The sequence below is a fragment of the Populus trichocarpa genome, chromosome 18, assembly GCF_000002775.5.
Source record: "Populus trichocarpa isolate Nisqually-1 chromosome 18, P.trichocarpa_v4.1, whole genome shotgun sequence".
NCBI lineage: Eukaryota > Viridiplantae > Streptophyta > Magnoliopsida > Malpighiales > Salicaceae > Populus > Populus trichocarpa.
Genome location: NC_037302.2, coordinates 14,105,110 through 14,123,606, shown reverse-complemented (window position 1 = coordinate 14,123,606; position 18,497 = coordinate 14,105,110). Strand labels below are relative to the sequence as shown.

The 18,497-nt window shown below is 32.4% G+C and overlaps 2 protein-coding genes across 2 annotated transcripts; both read left to right on the top strand.

Annotated features, from left to right (window-relative positions):
- Positions 1 to 3,524: 3,524 nt before the first annotated feature.
- On the top strand, positions 3,525 to 5,717 carry LOC7470098 (uncharacterized). Its single transcript, XM_002325187.4, has 3 exons — positions 3,525 to 3,693; positions 4,206 to 4,353; positions 5,257 to 5,717. The coding sequence occupies exons 1-3, from the start codon at positions 3,594 to 3,596 to the stop codon at positions 5,405 to 5,407; spliced, it is 399 nt and encodes a 132-aa protein (XP_002325223.2). The 5' UTR covers positions 3,525 to 3,593; the 3' UTR covers positions 5,408 to 5,717.
- A 1,555-nt stretch (positions 5,718 to 7,272) lies between these two features.
- LOC7470097 (uncharacterized) lies at positions 7,273 to 9,805 on the top strand. Its single transcript, XM_002325186.4, has 5 exons — positions 7,273 to 7,433; positions 8,606 to 8,856; positions 8,929 to 9,019; positions 9,362 to 9,425; positions 9,525 to 9,805. Exons 1-5 carry the CDS (start codon positions 7,375 to 7,377, stop codon positions 9,576 to 9,578), a joined length of 519 nt encoding a protein of 172 aa, XP_002325222.1. The 5' UTR covers positions 7,273 to 7,374; the 3' UTR covers positions 9,579 to 9,805.
- The last annotated feature ends 8,692 nt before the right edge of the window (positions 9,806 to 18,497 follow it).

The following is an 18,497-nucleotide window of genomic DNA, read 5'->3' as shown; positions in this document are numbered from 1 at the left end:
ATAATATTCTTTTCTGATATGTTTTTCAAAATATATTTTAAAATATTATTTTAATATATTTTCAATTAAAAAAATAATCTCATAAAAATACTTCACACCACATTATAAGCCCACACTAAATTATTTTCCAATCAAATTTCTTCTGCAGTCCATCATTGTTGTGGATCGATAGGACACGAGAAAACACCATATACTCAACATTGCTTCGGACTTTAATAGCCTTTTAACATGGGCTCCATGAGGTTGGATATTATTTTTTCCAATAAAAAGAATTTGAATAGGTAGGCCTCTCTTATCTTTTTTTTAAATAAAAAAATTAAAATATAGATGAATATTAAAATATTTGATCTCGTAACATGGACTATATATTTAGTTGTGTTTAATGACTTTGTTTATTAACATTAATTTTTTATTTAATCAAATGATAATAAAAATAGACACATAAATGAAATTGATTGACTGAAATAAAAGGGAGATAAATCATGCAAGGCTATACATATTAAAATAAATATATTTTTTATTTCTTTTAAAAAGTCCATCTTTATAAAACATAGAAAAATTATTGATGAATCAAAATAATATCTTCAAAAATTAAATACATACAAAACACTTTAAAGAAAAACTTCTATTCAAAAAAGGCTAAATAAACAAAATAAAAAAAATCACAGAGAATAGATATTAACTGAACATAAATTTAAAAATTATTAAAAAAGATATATTAAAAAAATATATCTACCAAGGTTGAGAGATTTAAAAAAGATATAAAAAATGACCTGGAGCCTCAAGTCTGAAGAAGATGAAAACTAAGGTTGCAGTTGGCTCGTGGAGACCCGGGCGACCTGTCAGGTCAACCCATAACCCTCCAAGTCAACTAGATCATGTCAGGATAACTTTCATATAATTTAATTTAAAACTTAAATTATGCAAAAAAAATTATATCGAGAGGTTTCAAAGTTGCATCTTTATACCTGATTTAATAATAATTTCTAAAAGTTTACTATAACTTTAACTTTCTTTACATTAAAAAAAACTTTTGGTTCAATTCACAGTGTATGAGACCCCAGCAAACTATTCTTATTATTTCATTAAAAAAATTGATTTACGCTACAGAAAAAAATGGGAAAAGGTGAATTAAACTTGGTGCATTTTTCACTAATGATAAAGTACCTCATGGAATGTTGGACCCTTTTTCTAGACTTCACTAATGGTGAGGTAACCACCCATAGATTTATAGATTTATGGCTAAAAAAACCAAGTGCCCAATTGGTAGAAGATTCCAAGATTAGAGTGGAACATGCTTCGTTAAGCATTAACCACGGTTCAACGAAGAAAAAACCACATCAATAAAGGTAAATGACACAAGCATATCTCATAGTTAAGTGGATGTTTCTTGACTATCCATCTCTCTTACGACTCTTTTGATATCGCATGCCTTCTCACCATCGATTTAAGTAGTAGGATAACAACATATGTCAACAACTACTAAAAAAAATATGATTCAAACATATTAAAGGGAAGAGTAGAAACATGTTAATTTGAAGTAAATAAAAAATAAATTTTTTTTAAATTTTTCAAAAATATTTTTGAAACGCAGAAAGAAACACGCTAACTTGTTTAGATTTAAGTAGTTTTAACGTGTGTAAAACTAGGGCTTTATAATACCATTTGATTGTAAAAAAAAAGAAAGTTTGAATTTAAAGAATTTACACATATATACTCTTCTCCTTCACCCTTTTAATTACCAAAACCTACCATATAACAAATTATTTTCTTTAAGAATTATCAAAAGATGGGAATTTTTGAACCCTAGGGTTCTTTTTAAGTGGTCCATGGATCTTTCTATTAGGTCATCAAAAGAACCAATGCTTTTGCTTGATAATAGCCTCTCTCAACTAGCTACAAATATAGTATATATAATAATAGAGTCACTACCTCACTCTTGGTTGGCATTATACTTCTTTTATTGATAGAAAATGGCATTTCCTTTCAAGAACTAACAAATCAAATGACACCATTCTTTCATTACTCCACTTCAATCATGTTTGCCTGTGTTCTTTATACCTTAATAACATGATTTAGCAATTATAATATGCTACAAAATGACCTCATCATTTCCCTTTCTTTGGTGGAAGAGGTAGCTAGGTGCATGCATGAAGGGTAGACCGACTGTCTTCGCTCACATGTTAACTATCAGTAGTTAATCCACTAATTAAATCATAAAATGGTGAAAGCCGGTGCTATGAAGATAAGGATTAGTGACGTTAAGCATTGATTAAGTTTATATAGCTGCAACGAGTTTGCATGATGTGCCTTTGGTTAAATGTTGGAACTTCCCTCACATGATCAATGACACCCGATAGTGAACTACCTTAAGATTGCGAAGGTTTCACGCTAATTTGTTTCTAATTTGCCAACAATTTTTTTCCTGCCAAACATAACTTTGTTCTTCTTACTAACTTACTATTTTAGGCTGTCAGGAATTCATGTATTTTTTTTTTGTCTTTCTTTTGTTGAGAATGGTAAGGAATTCATGTTGTTTATTATATATATATATATATATATGCCTGTGAAACTTTCCTTTTTCTATGGAATCTTAGATAAATAAGATCAACAAGAATCCAATTTGAAAGGTAATCTTTATGTCCTTTTTTCATAAAAAAAATATATCATTTACGAAGTGCATAATGCTAGATTTTAACGTACGTAAATTTGAACAAATTGATTGGTACATAGTAACATGTTAGTATAAGTTTTTGAATTGAAAGAGTTCTCTATTACTATATACAAGCTTTTCTATGCGTAAACTCAATATGTATATATATAAAAAAGGATATTTAAGCTACGATAGCATTTGTAAAAAATTAAAAAAAAAATCTGAGACCCGGGCTATTGACAAAACTAGGTTAATTAAACTTGATTAATTTAATAATATAACAAAAAAGCATCAAGAATAAATAAAAGTGATAAAAAAGATAACAATAATTAATTATAAAAAATAAGATGTCAATCATGCACAAAGGAGAAGAAAGAAAAGTCTGTCGAAGATTCATTGTCGCTACTCCGTGGACACTGCCCTAACACAAAAAAGAGCTTATTGAGATGATTCTTTTTAAAAAAACTAAATTTAACAAAGAACAATAAATAAAAAGATCCAAGATAACTTGAGTTATTTTTAAAATTAGTGAAAAATTCTATAGAACACAAATAAAATAATAATAAGCCTAATCTTCAATTAAATAAATGTTGAATGATGAAAAAAAAATATGAGTTTAAAAAAAAAGAAAAAGAAAACCAAGCAAACCCGAACGAATATCTTAAATCTAAGTTAATATTCCAAACACACAATATATTAAATTTTAAACCGGAGTTTAATCAAAACTCTCAATTCCCAACTAATTTAATGTTAATAGATGAAATAAAAAAAAAAAAAAACAAAATTTCAAATTCCCACTTTTTTCAATTGTTTCTCAATGCCACATGTCATTCCATAAAACACACAGCACACTCACTTAACCTCTACTCTCTAACACAAATCACAACCTCCCTTTATAAACCCTAAATCTCCAAACCCTTATGGGCTCTCTTGTCTTCTAATGATATCAAGCTCTCCCATTTCTCTCCCTCAACAGTCCCATTCGTTTGGTTTCAACACACCCATTATTCTCCAGACGCTTCGCCACAACCCCACAATCGGTTCTCTCTCTTTCTCTCTGCTTTATTTTTTGTGCTGTATTTATTTATGTGTATTTGTATATTAGGTTCTTGGTTTTCAGTTCTTACTTGGCATTCAAAATTGGAATTGGAAATCCAAAATGAATGAGACCCGTCCTTTTATTTTCTTAAAACCTCAAAGTAAGTACTTGGGGTTATAGGATTGTATGCAAAGTTATGTGTTTTATAAAAGTTAGGGCAGATTAAGAGATGTGTATGTTGCAATTTAGTAATGCAAGATGCTAAAAGTTTGATTTTCTTATTATGGTTTTGGTAAATTAATGCTTAATTAAAGAAGGGGCATGCCTTGGTTTTCAATGGTGGTGTTTAGGATCACGTGTAAATGTTAGGGTAGATTGAGATATGGTTTGTGTCTGTTTAATCTTTAAAGATGCTAAAAGATCAGTTTTTGTGGCGGGTTTGGTGAATTTGTTGTTAATGGAACGATGAGTACGGATTTGTTTTGATGGGTTCTTGATTATTTGTATTTGCAGTAGCCATGAAGGTGAGGTCATCAGTGAAAAAGATGTGTGAGTTTTGTCAGATAGTTAAGCGTCGTGGACGGATATATGTAATCTGTAGTTCTAATCCCAAGCACAAGCAACGTCAAGGCTTTGCAACATTTGCTTACAGTGGCCTCATGTGTGTACTCTCTCTATCTCTCTGTAACTTGGTTTGTTTTTATTTTCAGATCCTTGTGATTTTGAATGCTTTTTTCAGATATTATATGTTTTTTAACATGCTTAAGCATATAATCAGTTGGTTGTCTCTTTACATTGAATGCCAGTTTTGTTTCAAACAATATGCTTGGAATGAATTTTGGTTAAATTGTTAGTTAAATATATTGTTTTGGTGATTGATTTCCCTTTTAGAACTTGTGGCATGTATATAGAATCTGAAAACTGAAAGGGCTTGGTCCTTGTTGACCTTGTTTGTACTCGTGGTTTTTTCCACAAATAAGCCATCTTATCAATCGATTGATCGGTATTTTGTAGTGCTTGGCAATCCCAAGATATCATAATTGCACCAAAAAAAATTCCTAGATATCATAAGATGCTCTGCAACTCTTGTGTAAGGGCTCTGAGCTGCTTTGAGTTACTAGTGGCCTCCTACAAAAAATACTAGGAGACAGAGCACCATATACTAATCACTGATACTGGCATCCTGTCCTCATATTTATCAGCTTAGCACTATAAGCATACCAACTATTTTATGAGCTGAAGAGTGTAGTCTTGCCCAAGTAGATATGCATGATCCATCAATCATGCCATTACAATGTTGAAATTCCTCTGTTATTTTTTAAGAGTCAATTTTTAACTGAACACATCATTGTGAAGTAATCTTGGTGTATTCTTAATCACTGTTTTCACTCATTGAGAAAAAGTCATGCGCTTTACTAGTTCAGTTGAGAACAGTTTATGTTGACAAGTTAGAACCAATATGGCATGCTAGACATTGAGATTTTATTGGGGTGCAGTATGAAAAACCTTTTGTAATTGAACAACTGTGGAAATTTAGTAATGTGCTTGCTGATATCTTTCCTAGATCTGCGGAGACCACTGCCCCACCGAGAATTGTACCCAGTCAAAGCATGGGAATAGGCCTGGCTTCTCTCTTACCCAAAAAGTATGAACCAACAACCATGTATGGATGGAGGGCTGGCCTTTCATCTTTCCTCTTCAAACAAGGGAATTAGCTGAAGAAGAATTGGAGTTGATGATTGACTTATTGTATCTGTTTTGGTCCTCATGGAAATGTTATATCACTCTACTTTTTTCAGCAATCTGTTTCCTTTCACTTTGCTTCGACTTTCACTTTGTTGTTGATACTCGTTTTTCAAATCCGGTACCATGATCGTGCTAGCACTCATTGTTTAGATTGCTCTGTTTGATACAGTATATGGCGTGCGTATGTATAAGAAACTCCAAATGCCTTTGATATGGCCTAGCTTCTTTCACTTGTACGATAAAAATAAATGAGATCATAACAATGAGGTTTATTTTTTTTTTTGCTGTGTGAAATTCTTGGCATTCTTCAAGACGGGTTTGCATGATCATTGTGAAAAACGGCACTGCAGTCTGATTTAGCAGTTGAAATCAATATGCTCTATTCTTTTCTAAATACAAGCATATCTACAATCTTTTTTATTAAAATTCTCCCATGGGTTATAAAATATTCTCCTATGGGTTAGGAAATAGTAAAAGCCCGTTTGGAAATGTCCGCGCAGGCTGCAGCCCTGCCTGCATTCTAAAACAGGCACTTTAGAACTTGAACACTGTGGCAACAAGTTTAAAGAGTACAGAGAAGTTATGAAGAAAAGAAAAGTAATGCGCTTAGCCTAAGTTCAAGGGGAAAACTATTCTGACAATTGTCATTGGAGCACACTCGCCTGCACTCGTCGAAAACACCTTAGCCTCTTCATTCTCAAAACCCTAGCCATGAAAGTTACGACGAACAACATATATTTCCAGGAGGAAAACATTTCCACCTCTAAATAAAGAGAAGCCCCCTCTAGTTTCATTCAATCTGTTGGCATCCAAGTGTCAGAACAGCAGTTAATCTATCTGTATTTTAAGATTGGACGAAACAGAAGCACTGTCCACCACAGGAACCAAAAGCTGTTTCAGTGCATTCCCATTACCGACAATCTTCGAAATTGCCGGCATAAAATAACCTCTGTACATTAAAAAGTTTTCAATATTACCTTTATACTTTTTAGAAAGTTTCACTTTTACCCTTTAGTACTAACTAATGAACAAAAAACTAGCTTTTTTTATTATTTTATTTTTTCTTACTTTTATCTCATATATTTTTCTTTCAAGTTAACAGATATAAAAACTCAAAAAATAAATTCAAATTATGGAGTAATATTGAAACTTTTAAGGAATTAGAAAGGTAACACTAAAAAAATTTAAACTACAAAATTTAAGTTTACCCTAACAATTAACATATCTCATTCTCAATGAACCAATAAATCAATAGCTATGCTGCTCCAACCTATGATCCAGAGATAGAATCTTAAAAGGAAGCTATAACAGAATTAATTTCTTTTAATTTATTAATTTTTATATGAATTACTTGTTCAAGATTTGATCAGAAAAGGGAAACTGGTAATATAGTAATATTAAAGTTAAGACTTAAAATTTAAAATGTATAGGATTAAACCTTCAAACAAGGCAGAAAAAAATAATTAATAATAATATTTAAGTGAGTTGGGGCAATGGCATGAAATCAAAAATTGAAATAAATAATTCCCACTCACCTGAACTTTAAGGGGAAAAAATTGATCCAAAGAAAAAAAATATCACAATAAAATATAAAATTGGAATCTATAGATTCCAATATAACAAATAATAATAATTTGTTTTTTTAAAAAGTAGAATATCAAGGATTTTTTATATATGCTGTGAGCAAGAAAAAAATTATATCAAAACGAATAATTCATAAAAAGTAAATTCATGAGAATTATATTAAAAAATATTATCTAAAGGCGGTAGAAAGAATTAATTAGCAGTTATAAAGTAATAATAGCTGTTAAAAATAAAAAACAGAAATACCAAACATCACAACATTAATTACTTAAGTAACTCATCATCCTCTTTAATACTATTCACTAATCGACTTTTCTTCGGTCTCTACCACCAAGTTCGACATTAACAATTAATGGTGATATTAAGTAGCTCCGTGCCTGCTTGGATTGGTCACTTTCTCGCTTTTATGGGGTAAGTCCTCAGAAACCCATTCCTTGTTTCTTTATTTGGTTATGATTGGCTTTCATTTGTGGACTACTGGGTTTGGTGCTAATGAGTGTTGAGTCCATTGGAAGAGGGTTAGATCTTGAATTTGAGCTAAGAACCTTAAAAGAACAACTAGGTTTGGTTTCTTTTTGGCTTATAATAATGGTTTCTTCTTTTGTAAGTACTTCTGTGGCTTCTCTATTTTTGGTGAAGTTGATTTATTTATTTTGCGGGAATTAATGAAGATGTGGTGGGAATTGGAAACTTGACTTGGATTAGTGTTTCAGCGAAAGAAAGATTGGGTTAGAGGAGGATCTTTGGTGGCTTGAAGGAAGGAAGTTGTCATAAATTTGGAAACTTTAAATTCAAATTCTGTGTGCAGTTGTGGAAAACTATGTGAAAGAGCATGGATTTTTAAGTAGATAATATTTTTAAAACTCGAAAGAAGAGAAGATTTTATGTTGAAATTATAGTTATTATGTTTTTGTAATGGAATTCATTTTTGGTTGAGTTCTAGTCACCTAAGAAGGGACCTAGCTAAAAGTTTAAGGGTTAGAGTATTAAGCATCTTAGTTGATTTGGGTGCTGGAAGATGGCAGTTCTTGTAGCTAGAGAACTAAAATTAGAACTGTTTATGATACTATAGATAATGGATCGTATTATGTTGTTGCTTATTCCTTTCCAATAAAATTGATCAAGCGAACAGTGATTTGGGTCAGTTTGTATAATTGTTGATTTCTGTACTTCAACTGTGCCTTAAGGTACGTCTCAAGAGTGGAAAGTTGATGAACACAACTCAAACCAATCAAGTCATACCCCAAACTACTCATTATCAGCTATATGAATCCTTGTTGTGCCCTTTAAGTTCTAGCCCTATTTAGAGCAACTTCTTCCATTAGCTCCGTGGCAATAAAATAGAAAGAAACCTGTGAATGTAAGTTTTACTTCGTTATTCCTGCTCTGTCTAGAACAAATGTTTGTGGTTTTGTTGCATCTCGATAAATTAATGGTTGTGAATTGGATTGTATGATGCTTCTTATCTTGTTATGACCATTGCTACTGTCAACTTTCATACATATGGTGCAAACACTCAATATTTTGTTGTTGTTGTGTTTTGCATTTGTATATATGCTTTAACTTGGTTTGCAACAGAACAGTGGCTGTTTTGGATGCTGCACTAAACCCACGCCAATTATTGCTGTGGATGAGCCATCGCAAGGATTGAGAATACAAGGGCGAGCAGTGAATAAACCTAGCATATCAAATGAGTTTTGGAGTTCCAGCACATGTGACTTGGACAACAGTACTGTTCAATCTCAAAGAAGCATATCATCAATCAGTGTATCAAACCACAATCTTGGTAGCAGCACTGGTAGCATGAGCAGCAATAATGAATTTGTAAATCATGGTAAGTTGCAGCTTATCTGTTCTAGTTGACTGTTCATGATGTTATGTGGCATTGACATTTTGTTCTTTTCAGGTCTCCTTCTCTGGCAACAGAGAAGGCTTCGATGGGTTGGAAGTGGCACATCTGGGAACCAAAATCAGCGAAGATGGGAATCCAGATTAAGGTGTTTTCTTTCTTCTAAACATTCATTATTTTGATTCAAATGCTCTAGCTTTCTCCAACCCCCAGTAAAGGCAACATTAATAAGAGGTTCTCCAGCTTTCTAAGTTTAGGCTATTGAGAAATGTTCTTTGGCAACCCTGTTTTTCTGTTCTCGTGCAAAATCATCACTTCTAGTGGTTGCCTGCTCTTGTGGCTTCTAATCCCTATTGTGTTCTCATATATCACAATCAGCACGTGGTGCTTTGGTGACAGATAAACTGAGGATAACTTAAGAGTTGGATTTTGTAAATTCCTTGCATTCTGCATTTTTTCTTTCTCATTTTGGTCTGCTGTATCTTTTCAGTTGGAATGCAACTGAAGGTTTACAAGGTTCCAGAAATCCTTTTCCTCGGCCCATCCCTCTTTCTGTAAGTTAATGCATGTCAGGTTTTTTCTCCCCTGTTTTTTTAGCATTTCATCGTAACTGTACAGTTTTGACATCCACGGATTGGATTTTAACTTAACAGGAGATTGTTGATTTTCTGGTGGATGTATGGGAGCAGGAGGGATTGTATGATTGATGAATTTCAATTGCGAAGATTGTCTCACCTTTTTCACATATATTCCTACCTGTTTTAACTCATAAGAATCTTCTGTAATTTGTAAATAGCCATGTACAAAAAGAAGAGAGATAGAGAGAGAGTGAGAGAGTCCAAGGAAGTGCTTCCACTCAATTGTAATTTAATGTCAAATAACCATCCTTTTCTTATTCTGTAAATGCCATGTTGAAAGCATCTTGTGTACCGAATACAGTACCAGCCACTCTTCTCTTGCATGCATCTTGGATCTGCGTTGATTTATACATGACCTGGCTTCTTACTCGACACTTAAAATCTTCGTAAATAGCATGGTGATGAATCGCACGCGGTCGATGCTGGGCATTTTTCATGTGGAGTAAGATTCCAGTACAGTCAATCGAGCAGCCAGTGAAGAGGTTCCTAGTCCATTTGTCATGTGTTGTTAAAATCTGATGGTCTAGAAGCCCTAATGTATCAATCTGAAGAAGTCCAACTTAAAATTCATCCTGTAAACCACACAAAAATACCACTGTATAGCACTATCAGGCCGATCAGATGTGTTTCTAGACAAACCTAGCAGGAACGGCCAAGGCTGCAGATGTTTTTGGATTGCTTCATGTGATATCCTCTTAATTTTAGTCATTGAAGATGACCAGATAAGAAATTGCAGATGGGTCATCAGAGTCCACAATTGTTAGAACTCGAAGTAACTCCAGTGTGTTGACAAAGAATAAATGGTACAAGTAAAACCAAAAGCTAGTTTTTTTAAAAACTATTTTTATACACATTCACGGGTAAATGGCCAACGCAGCCGTTATTTTTGAAAAATCTGTGAGCCTTGCAGATTTAACACGATCTTGCCAGGCAACCAAAAGCAAGAAAAGATGTGGTTACTAGTAAAATGAAAGAGATACATGCATGCATGCACTCACAAAAGCACAAGTACTGCCTTGTACAATGAATTCTGTAACAAAAGAAAAAAAAATCAAGTTGCATGATAAACTTCACAAAAAAATGATGGCTATAGATGATGCCCCCCCAACTATTAGAACACAGAGATTGAAAAAAATGCTACATAATGCCCAGAGGTCATCTAGAACACTTCCATTTCAAATGCCCCTGCAGGTTCAACAAATCCATTTGACTAAACATTGTGCTTCTTCCCCTTTGTTCCCCACACTTCCACAACTTTTTTCCCCCTCCTAAACAATTAAAGTTGAGCTGGATTTAGCAACTCGGTTAACCCAATTACTCCCGCTTGAAACCCGACTTTATCAACTCTAAAAATTTCTTATGATTTTTATTTAAAACAATGTTATTTTAAAATAAATCTGAGTTAATTTATAAATTAACCTGATGAATTCAAGACTTGATAACCATCGATATCTAATTTCTTTTTTTTTTAAGCTCGAAAGGACAAGTCAGTTGGCTTGATAAAGGGGATATGCATTGCAAAAATAGTACACTACATTCTTTGCAGATGATATTATGATCTAAGATTTAGTCTTGGTTCATGAAAGCTAGCTCATCAATATCCTTACCTGAGATCATTAATACAAAGGAAAAGGAAAATCCTTCTTGCAAGTGAAGCTTATAGAAGATTGATGCCTGTGGTTCCATGCCAGATATTTCAATGAAACATTGATGATGAAATACGTCGTTTGTGTTAGTAATATATATTATGCTAAATATAGTATATAATCAAATGATGAAACACAAATCTTTTCAACACATCTTCCAACGTGTCTCTGCAAAGAATGAATGTTTAGTGCAAATTTCTATATATAAGATTTCAGATCATGCAAGGATTTTGCTGCATTAAATGAATGATCTTGATGGACCAGCGAATCTTCATAGTTAGGAATGATCCCAAAACAGTGATACTGCTACTACTTAATTATTCATTATTAGAATATTAATTTTTTGTGGTTCAAAGCCCAAATTAACCTTTTCTTTTCAGAAAGTATGAATTTTTGGCTTAATTTGTTGTTTCAATATGTTTTGTATTAATTCTTGCTGGAATCTTAATTTAGTTGTTTCAACATAATAATTTTATTTGCAGCTAATGATTCAATCTTTCAAGGAAACTAGCATTGCACTGTATATTGTCTAGCTATATAAAAAACAGAAATAGTGAAAACAGAATCGTATGAGATAAAAATATAAAATAAATTTGTCTATATAAACAGAATTTCTCCTGGTATAATCCATGTTCAAGATTAATATTTTGGAAAGGAAAGAAAAAAAAACAAAAAAAAGGAAAAATTAAGCCTTCTAAAGATGATCTTACACATGCATACGGCCAATTCAAAGAACATTACAATATAATATTTAAAAAAATGCATTGAACGTACTGAAGATCAAAACATTAGAATAATAAAACTGGATGCCATTTTTGGTTGTTTCCCAGAACCAATACATCCACCCAGACAACTAGGGTTCATCAACTAAATATTATTAAATTTCAATTTTATCGTTATAAAATGCTTAAGGAGGCTACACTGAATCTGGGCATCTATTCAAAACCCTAAACATATTCCACAAAACTTCATATATACCGAGAAAAAAACTACATATATAATATATTTGACCAAACCCACGTCTACAGCCACTTGAAACTAATTGTTTTTAATTTAATTTACTGTTTAAAAAATGTATAAAAAGAAAGAGTGTGAGAGAGTGCCTTCACTTTCTTTTTCTCTCTTTTTCTAGAATTGATGTAGATATGGTGGCATGCCAACCTATGTTGAATATTCATTCACTCGATTGGGATGCAGGAACCGTGTGCCTATAAATCCACAATGATATTCACTCTCTTTTAAAAAGAGCACGTAGAACCGTTTGAGATCTGAAACCTAATTGCTGTTTTCCAAAGTTATTAAACATGTTTCGGTCTAAAATCGAGTTTTGACAAGGTTATAAATTGACATGTTAAGTAAATTAAATCAAATTTGATGTGATTTTTTTAAATTAAAAACCTAGTCAGATTACTTCCAGATTTACCTGTTACGTCGGGGATTCGTCTGCTAAATCTTATGTTTGTGCTTGCTTGCATCGTGGTACATGCTTGCTTGTATCGTGGTACATGCTTGACATGCAGATCACTTGCCTTGCAGAAAATGCAATCCAAAATCAATGAATTCTTGGGGATGGAGTCCTTTAGGTTCAGTCTTGGCTCAAAGAAGAACCCCACAAATTAGAAATACATTTCTAGAATGGTGGGGAGGGGTTAGTGGCAAATTAATAATTAATTAAATAACTAGTGGTGGCAAAGAAAGAGAATTTAAAGTCGAAGAAGAAGAAGCTGCTATTTTTTAAGGACATTTAGTTTTGACGTAAAACTAAGTTCACATTGTGTCCAATTAATTGACGACAAGTTTTCCTCGCTGGAGAAGAGGACATGGGAATTCAAACGTAACGTGTTTGGTAACATGGCATAGCTTGTTTTTTTTTTATTTAAAAGTAAATAAAAATAATTTTTATTTTATTTTTAATATTGATACATCAAAATCATATAAAAAAACATTAAAAATAACAATAATTTAATGCATTTTTCAGACAAATTAACTTACTTTTAAAACCCGTGACCTCTCTTTTATTGGTTGAAGTATCATGCATGCTAGAATACTACAAGAAGTCTCATGAATTCCTTGATCAGTTTTTGTGTTCAAATACATCGGATAGCTTGCTCGTCTCCTGCCTTTACAGAGATAGAAGTCTTTTCATATCCAGCTCCATTCGAATAATTGAAGACAAATGTTTTCGGAGAAGGATACAATTGACAATATCCATACTTGAGGGGGCAATTATAACACCCTCCAACTTTGGAAACTCGTCATTCAAGTCCTTGCACTTAAGGATTTGTTTTTGTTATTATAAATATGTATTCGTCCCTAAAAAAATAGAGACATTTCTTTTTCTTAAAGCCCTTTCCTACTTCATTATTTTCACACGCATCCTTTTATTTCTTTTTCTTTTTTCACGCATCCTTTTATTTCTTGTTTGGCCGGCCGGTTACAACCTGCTAGTTCTGCGCTGCCCCTTGCGGTGGCCTGCTTTCCTTGAATAAATTACAAGAAGACTAGAAGAGAGGATACACGCATGGAACTTGGATTGGTTAGTTTAATGCTCCTTTAGACAACCTCAGTTTTTGTCATGTAATGCAAGATACAACCGCTCTGGAAATCAAGGATTGAACTGCATACAGTTAATTCGTGCCAATGGTATTGACGCTTTTGGAATTTATTGCACGAGTGCCATCTGCAATTTAAAACCCGATACGGGTTGATTTAGAACAAAGCTCAAGTTACAATCAAGAAGACGAATTTAATTTTTTTTTTAAATAAATTCAAAACTATGTTGTCTAAACAAAAAAAAAAATTGATCATGTCACTGAATTAATCTAGATTTTTTACTAGATCAATAAAGGTTTTTTTTATATTTTTTTTAATATAAACCGATTTAAATTCCAGGTTAACTAGGTGCCGATCAACTTATCAAATTGGCCGAGTTTTAAAATAATGGATTGAATCCCAAAGAACTAGTGCCATAGAGCTCACTCAACTTGCATGCAAAAAAGAAATCCATGTATTTAATTAATTAATTCTCGATTCTCCAACTTGTTTCAACAAACTTGTTCATTAGCGTCCATTGAATGGATTGATCGGTTCATGAGATTATAAAACAGATTTAATTAAGAATTGGAGGCGCTGACAGCTGCTTTTCTTCAGCAAGAACGCACTTCTGTCAAATAAAGAATATAGATCGACTTGATCATGCATGTTGTAGAAAGAAAAACAATATTTGCAGCTATGAAAATCAGACGCACAGAGAGAAGGAACCGAGAGAAAAAATGGCCGAAGACCATACCACTGCGAATTGACATTATCGAGGAATAGGAAACATCATAAATTATAAATGTTGAGGATTGAAAAAAAAAGATATAAATTAAATCATTTATATTTCTTTTTGTTTCATAATAAATATTAAACAACCTATAAATGAAATCTCCTGTTGATTTATCTAGATCGAGCACATGCACTGATATCTGAGCAAAATATATACAATAAGAAGAAATCTTTTTTTTCTCAAACTTCTCTCATTTATGGGCTGAACCAGAGGTGCAGACGGGAGCCAAGACCTTCCAGATATCAAAATATCCCTTGAAACTTAGTAGTAATTAATGTCATATCCATTTTAACTAAATAGTCATGTAAAATTGGCCTTTTAAAATAAAAACAATTACATTTTAGTTCACAATTATTGAAGAATGATCTCAACTTAACACAATTATCTTGTATTTAATTTTTAATTTAATTAAAGAGAAGAAGATTATGAGATTCAAACTATGACTATTGTTTGGTTGTTAAAACTATAATACTATATAAAAATAATCTCAATCAAAAAGCTTATCCGGTGAATATTAATAAATGATTTTATATTAGGAATCTACAACTTCTATATGCAATGTGTGTAAACACATGTTCATCCCCCTAGCTTCAAATTCTTAACTCCACGCACACTCATAAACATAATAGCGAAATTCAAATTCAAATTCGTGCCGCCTACAACACCATGTGCAGTAACCTTACCAGCTACCTCCTCACAAGAGATTGTGGAAAACAGAGAAGATAGCTAGATGTGTGCATGAATTTTAACTTTCCCAAATTCCCAAGCTGGTATACTATATAGATATATATACTCTGCTGTACATGTACTTGATGCATGACTGTTTATATCATAAATGAATACGGGACTGGCACAAGATCTATATACCTAACAATGGAAGATATATGTTGAACAGTAACTGGAAATATCATTTGGAAGAATTAATGTTTGAATGCATGAATACAAGAAAATTTGAAAATCGTAAGATCATCTTGCTAATTCCTTGAAGTATTTGGATTCTCGTACTCCTATATATCTTCTCATCTTACCAAGTTAGGTATAATATTTAGCAGCTGAGGATATCAGATATGCAATACGTACGTGAAGGAAAATGATCACAGGGTTTGAAAGAGATCCAATGACTATAGCCTTTGTTTGCACTTTCGTACCCACGTTCTCAGCAAGGACCATCACATTGTCATCCCATGCGATATTCCAACTCATATTCAATGCACTTCATGGTCTGCTGAAAAAAGCACCCCAGAAATTTCATTCATGCACCACCTCTACCTTCCCTTTATTTGTCTCTCCCCTCTTTCTGTCCAAAATCAAATTATCTAGCCAGAGATATTAGACCAGGCAAAAGTATGCGTCAACTTATGAACCATCTATGTCAATCCATATTCGTATAAAAACAATATAGTTTGGGACAAATAAAAAATAAAAACAACTAAATTAATTTTGTTTTGGATAAAAATTTTAAAAAGATAAAATCATTAGACCTAATTTGATTGTGTCTTACATGAATTTAACCGGGTTAATCAAGTCACGGGTTGATCTGTCGAGTTACCTAGATTTGATCAAGTTAATCTTCTAAACAAGTTAAAGGCAAATCTAACTAGTTTCGTTTATACTTTAAATTAGCAAATTTCCAGATTCATGTATCGAGTCGGGTCGAGTTTGAGTGTCATTAGCATGTAAATGCAAATGTCATGGTTATATATCCAATTCCATCACATGCTAATAATAACATTCTTAAAGGGTAATAGACTATGTGCTACAAGATTCCATGAATCTGATCCATTTGGAAGTGCTAGTTAGGAGGATTCAGCTAAATGTCCAAAGCTGTCATTGCATGAATGTTTCAATGATTAAGATTTGAGATTGATATTTACAAGTCTCAAGTTTAAATCTTGAAAGACGACACGATACGCTTTGTTTGGTAAACAGAGGGCCGGCCACGGATATAAAAATTAATCCAAGACTCGTTGGGTTTAATAATTCTATGAATTTATGGAAAGAGCTTCTCTGTATACACTTCCCCTTCCAACTCCGATCGAGTAGTCATAGGTTGTCCAATTCATAGAATTATTAGGAATCTCTCTAAGTGATCAGATAGCAACGTGTAAGAAGCACATGCATACCCATAATGCATAACATGAAATATTAATTTGTTAACAAAAGAAAAGGAAAAAGAAAAGAAGAGTAACATGAAAAATAAACCCATATATAATTTATTTATTTATTTATATATCAGACATGCATATATATTGATAAAAACGAGTTTTATACGTGCACTCACAAACGCACATGGATATATAGATACATGTTTAATTATGATATTTGCTTTATGTTATTAATTATGAGGAGAAAAGGAGTGAAAATGAAATAAATATATAGAAGCAAGATATATATTCTAAGTATATTTAATGTGAAGTGCGTTTTTAAAATCACTTAGGAATATAGTTTATATTCTCAATTAACATGCAAGCTAATTTAAAAATAAATTTTATTTTTTAAAAAGAAATATATTCATAAAAAATTCCTATCCCAATATATATCTATTCTCAATTGTTTGATCCACAAATTCTCAGGATAATACTAATTATTGAACACCTTAAATTCTATTGTTTGGTTTATTTATTTTCCAAAAAATTACAGGCGACAAGAAAGAAAAAGTACACCAAACTCAAGACAGCCACAAAGGTTTGATTTTTCTCCCTGGCAGCAGGGAAGGAGCTAGGAGGCTCCATGGAGCTAGAGATCCATTGACTCTAACCATAGTCTCCTAGAAGTTTAGGCTGCCATGCCTCTCTTGGCTTTTTAAAGCATGATTTAATTTTTTCTGCACATTGAGTTGGACCTACATATGTCCTTCCCTTTTTATGCCCATTAATCAAATTCATTGCACCAATTGTCCAGGAGAAGAGCACCAGAAATATTATTCACCTGTGCCCATTTTCCCCCTTTCATATGGTTTTTTTTTCTTGGTCAACCAGCAGCTTCGATAATTACCTCTGTCAATTTCTCAAATTGACCAGTGCTGCTGGGCTCTAGTAAGGTTGCTCTGGGTGACTTGATCGAGTCTACAATTTTTCGGGGCAGCTAGATGAAAGTTCTTTTCTGAATTTGTTGAGTTTTATATCTGATTAATTTTTTTATTTTTTATTAAAAAACAAATACCATAACTATTATGGCCTGATTTTGATTTTCTTACTAGAAATGAAAAATTGTGATGACAAATTAAGACAAATCTACTTTTGAATATTCTGCTTTCATCTTTTTTATTATTATTATTTTAACAAGTGGATAAGAATTCTGTGGACACTTTTTAGAACTAGAACATTGTAATGATTAAAAGTTGAGAGTAATTAACCATAGCTGATTTATTGTTGAGGTGGCTTCTTTCTTTTTTTTTTCAATGAAATGACCATTTGGAAATCGTGGTAGCCCAGCTAATATCATTGGCTAAAACAATATAAATAACCGGTGGGTGAAAATAAAACTGAAGAACTAACTAAACTAAAAAAATTAAAAAAAAATAATTGAAAAAATCAAACTGTGAAAAAATCCGATTAAAATTTTGATAAAACCAACCGGTTCGGTTCGGTTTGGTTTTATAAGCCTGAAACTGAAAAAGTCGAACCGAACCCAAACCGAAAAAAAACGAGCCAAACTGGGAAAAAACCGAGCCAAATAGAAAAAACCGAACCAAAACGGTTTGAACCGGTTTTTGTCCTAAAAACCGAACCGAAACCGGTCGGTTTGAACCGGTTTCAATTTTTTTAAAAAAAAATTCAGTTTAATTACTTTTTTTATATAAAAATAAACCGAATCGAAAATGATCACCTCTATAAATCACACTTACTAAACTTTTTTAGACTCGAGAGATTGACCAGAACTTACACTATTATCTTCTTAGCCTGAGCTGAATATTGAAGAAAAATTAATTTAGTTTGATTTAATTGATATGATTAAAATTTAATTTTTTTAAATTATTTTAATTTTGTTATATATAAAAATTAGAGCTATTTT

Excerpts from the sequence above, each read along its gene's own strand:
- LOC7470098 (XM_002325187.4), top strand. The coding sequence starts at position 3,594 with ATGATATCAAGCTCTCCCATTTCTCTCCCTCAACAGTCCCATTCGTTT. Across the intron at positions 3,694-4,205 it reads TCGCCACAACCCCACAATCG|TAGCCATGAAGGTGAGGTCA; the intron begins GTTCTCTCTCTT and ends TTGTATTTGCAG. Across the intron at positions 4,354-5,256 it reads TTTGCTTACAGTGGCCTCAT|ATCTGCGGAGACCACTGCCC; the intron begins GTGTGTACTCTC and ends TATCTTTCCTAG.
- LOC7470097 (XM_002325186.4), top strand. The coding sequence starts at position 7,375 with ATGGTGATATTAAGTAGCTCCGTGCCTGCTTGGATTGGTCACTTTCTC. Across the intron at positions 9,020-9,361 it reads AGATGGGAATCCAGATTAAG|TTGGAATGCAACTGAAGGTT; the intron begins GTGTTTTCTTTC and ends GTATCTTTTCAG. Across the intron at positions 9,426-9,524 it reads CTCGGCCCATCCCTCTTTCT|GAGATTGTTGATTTTCTGGT; the intron begins GTAAGTTAATGC and ends TTAACTTAACAG.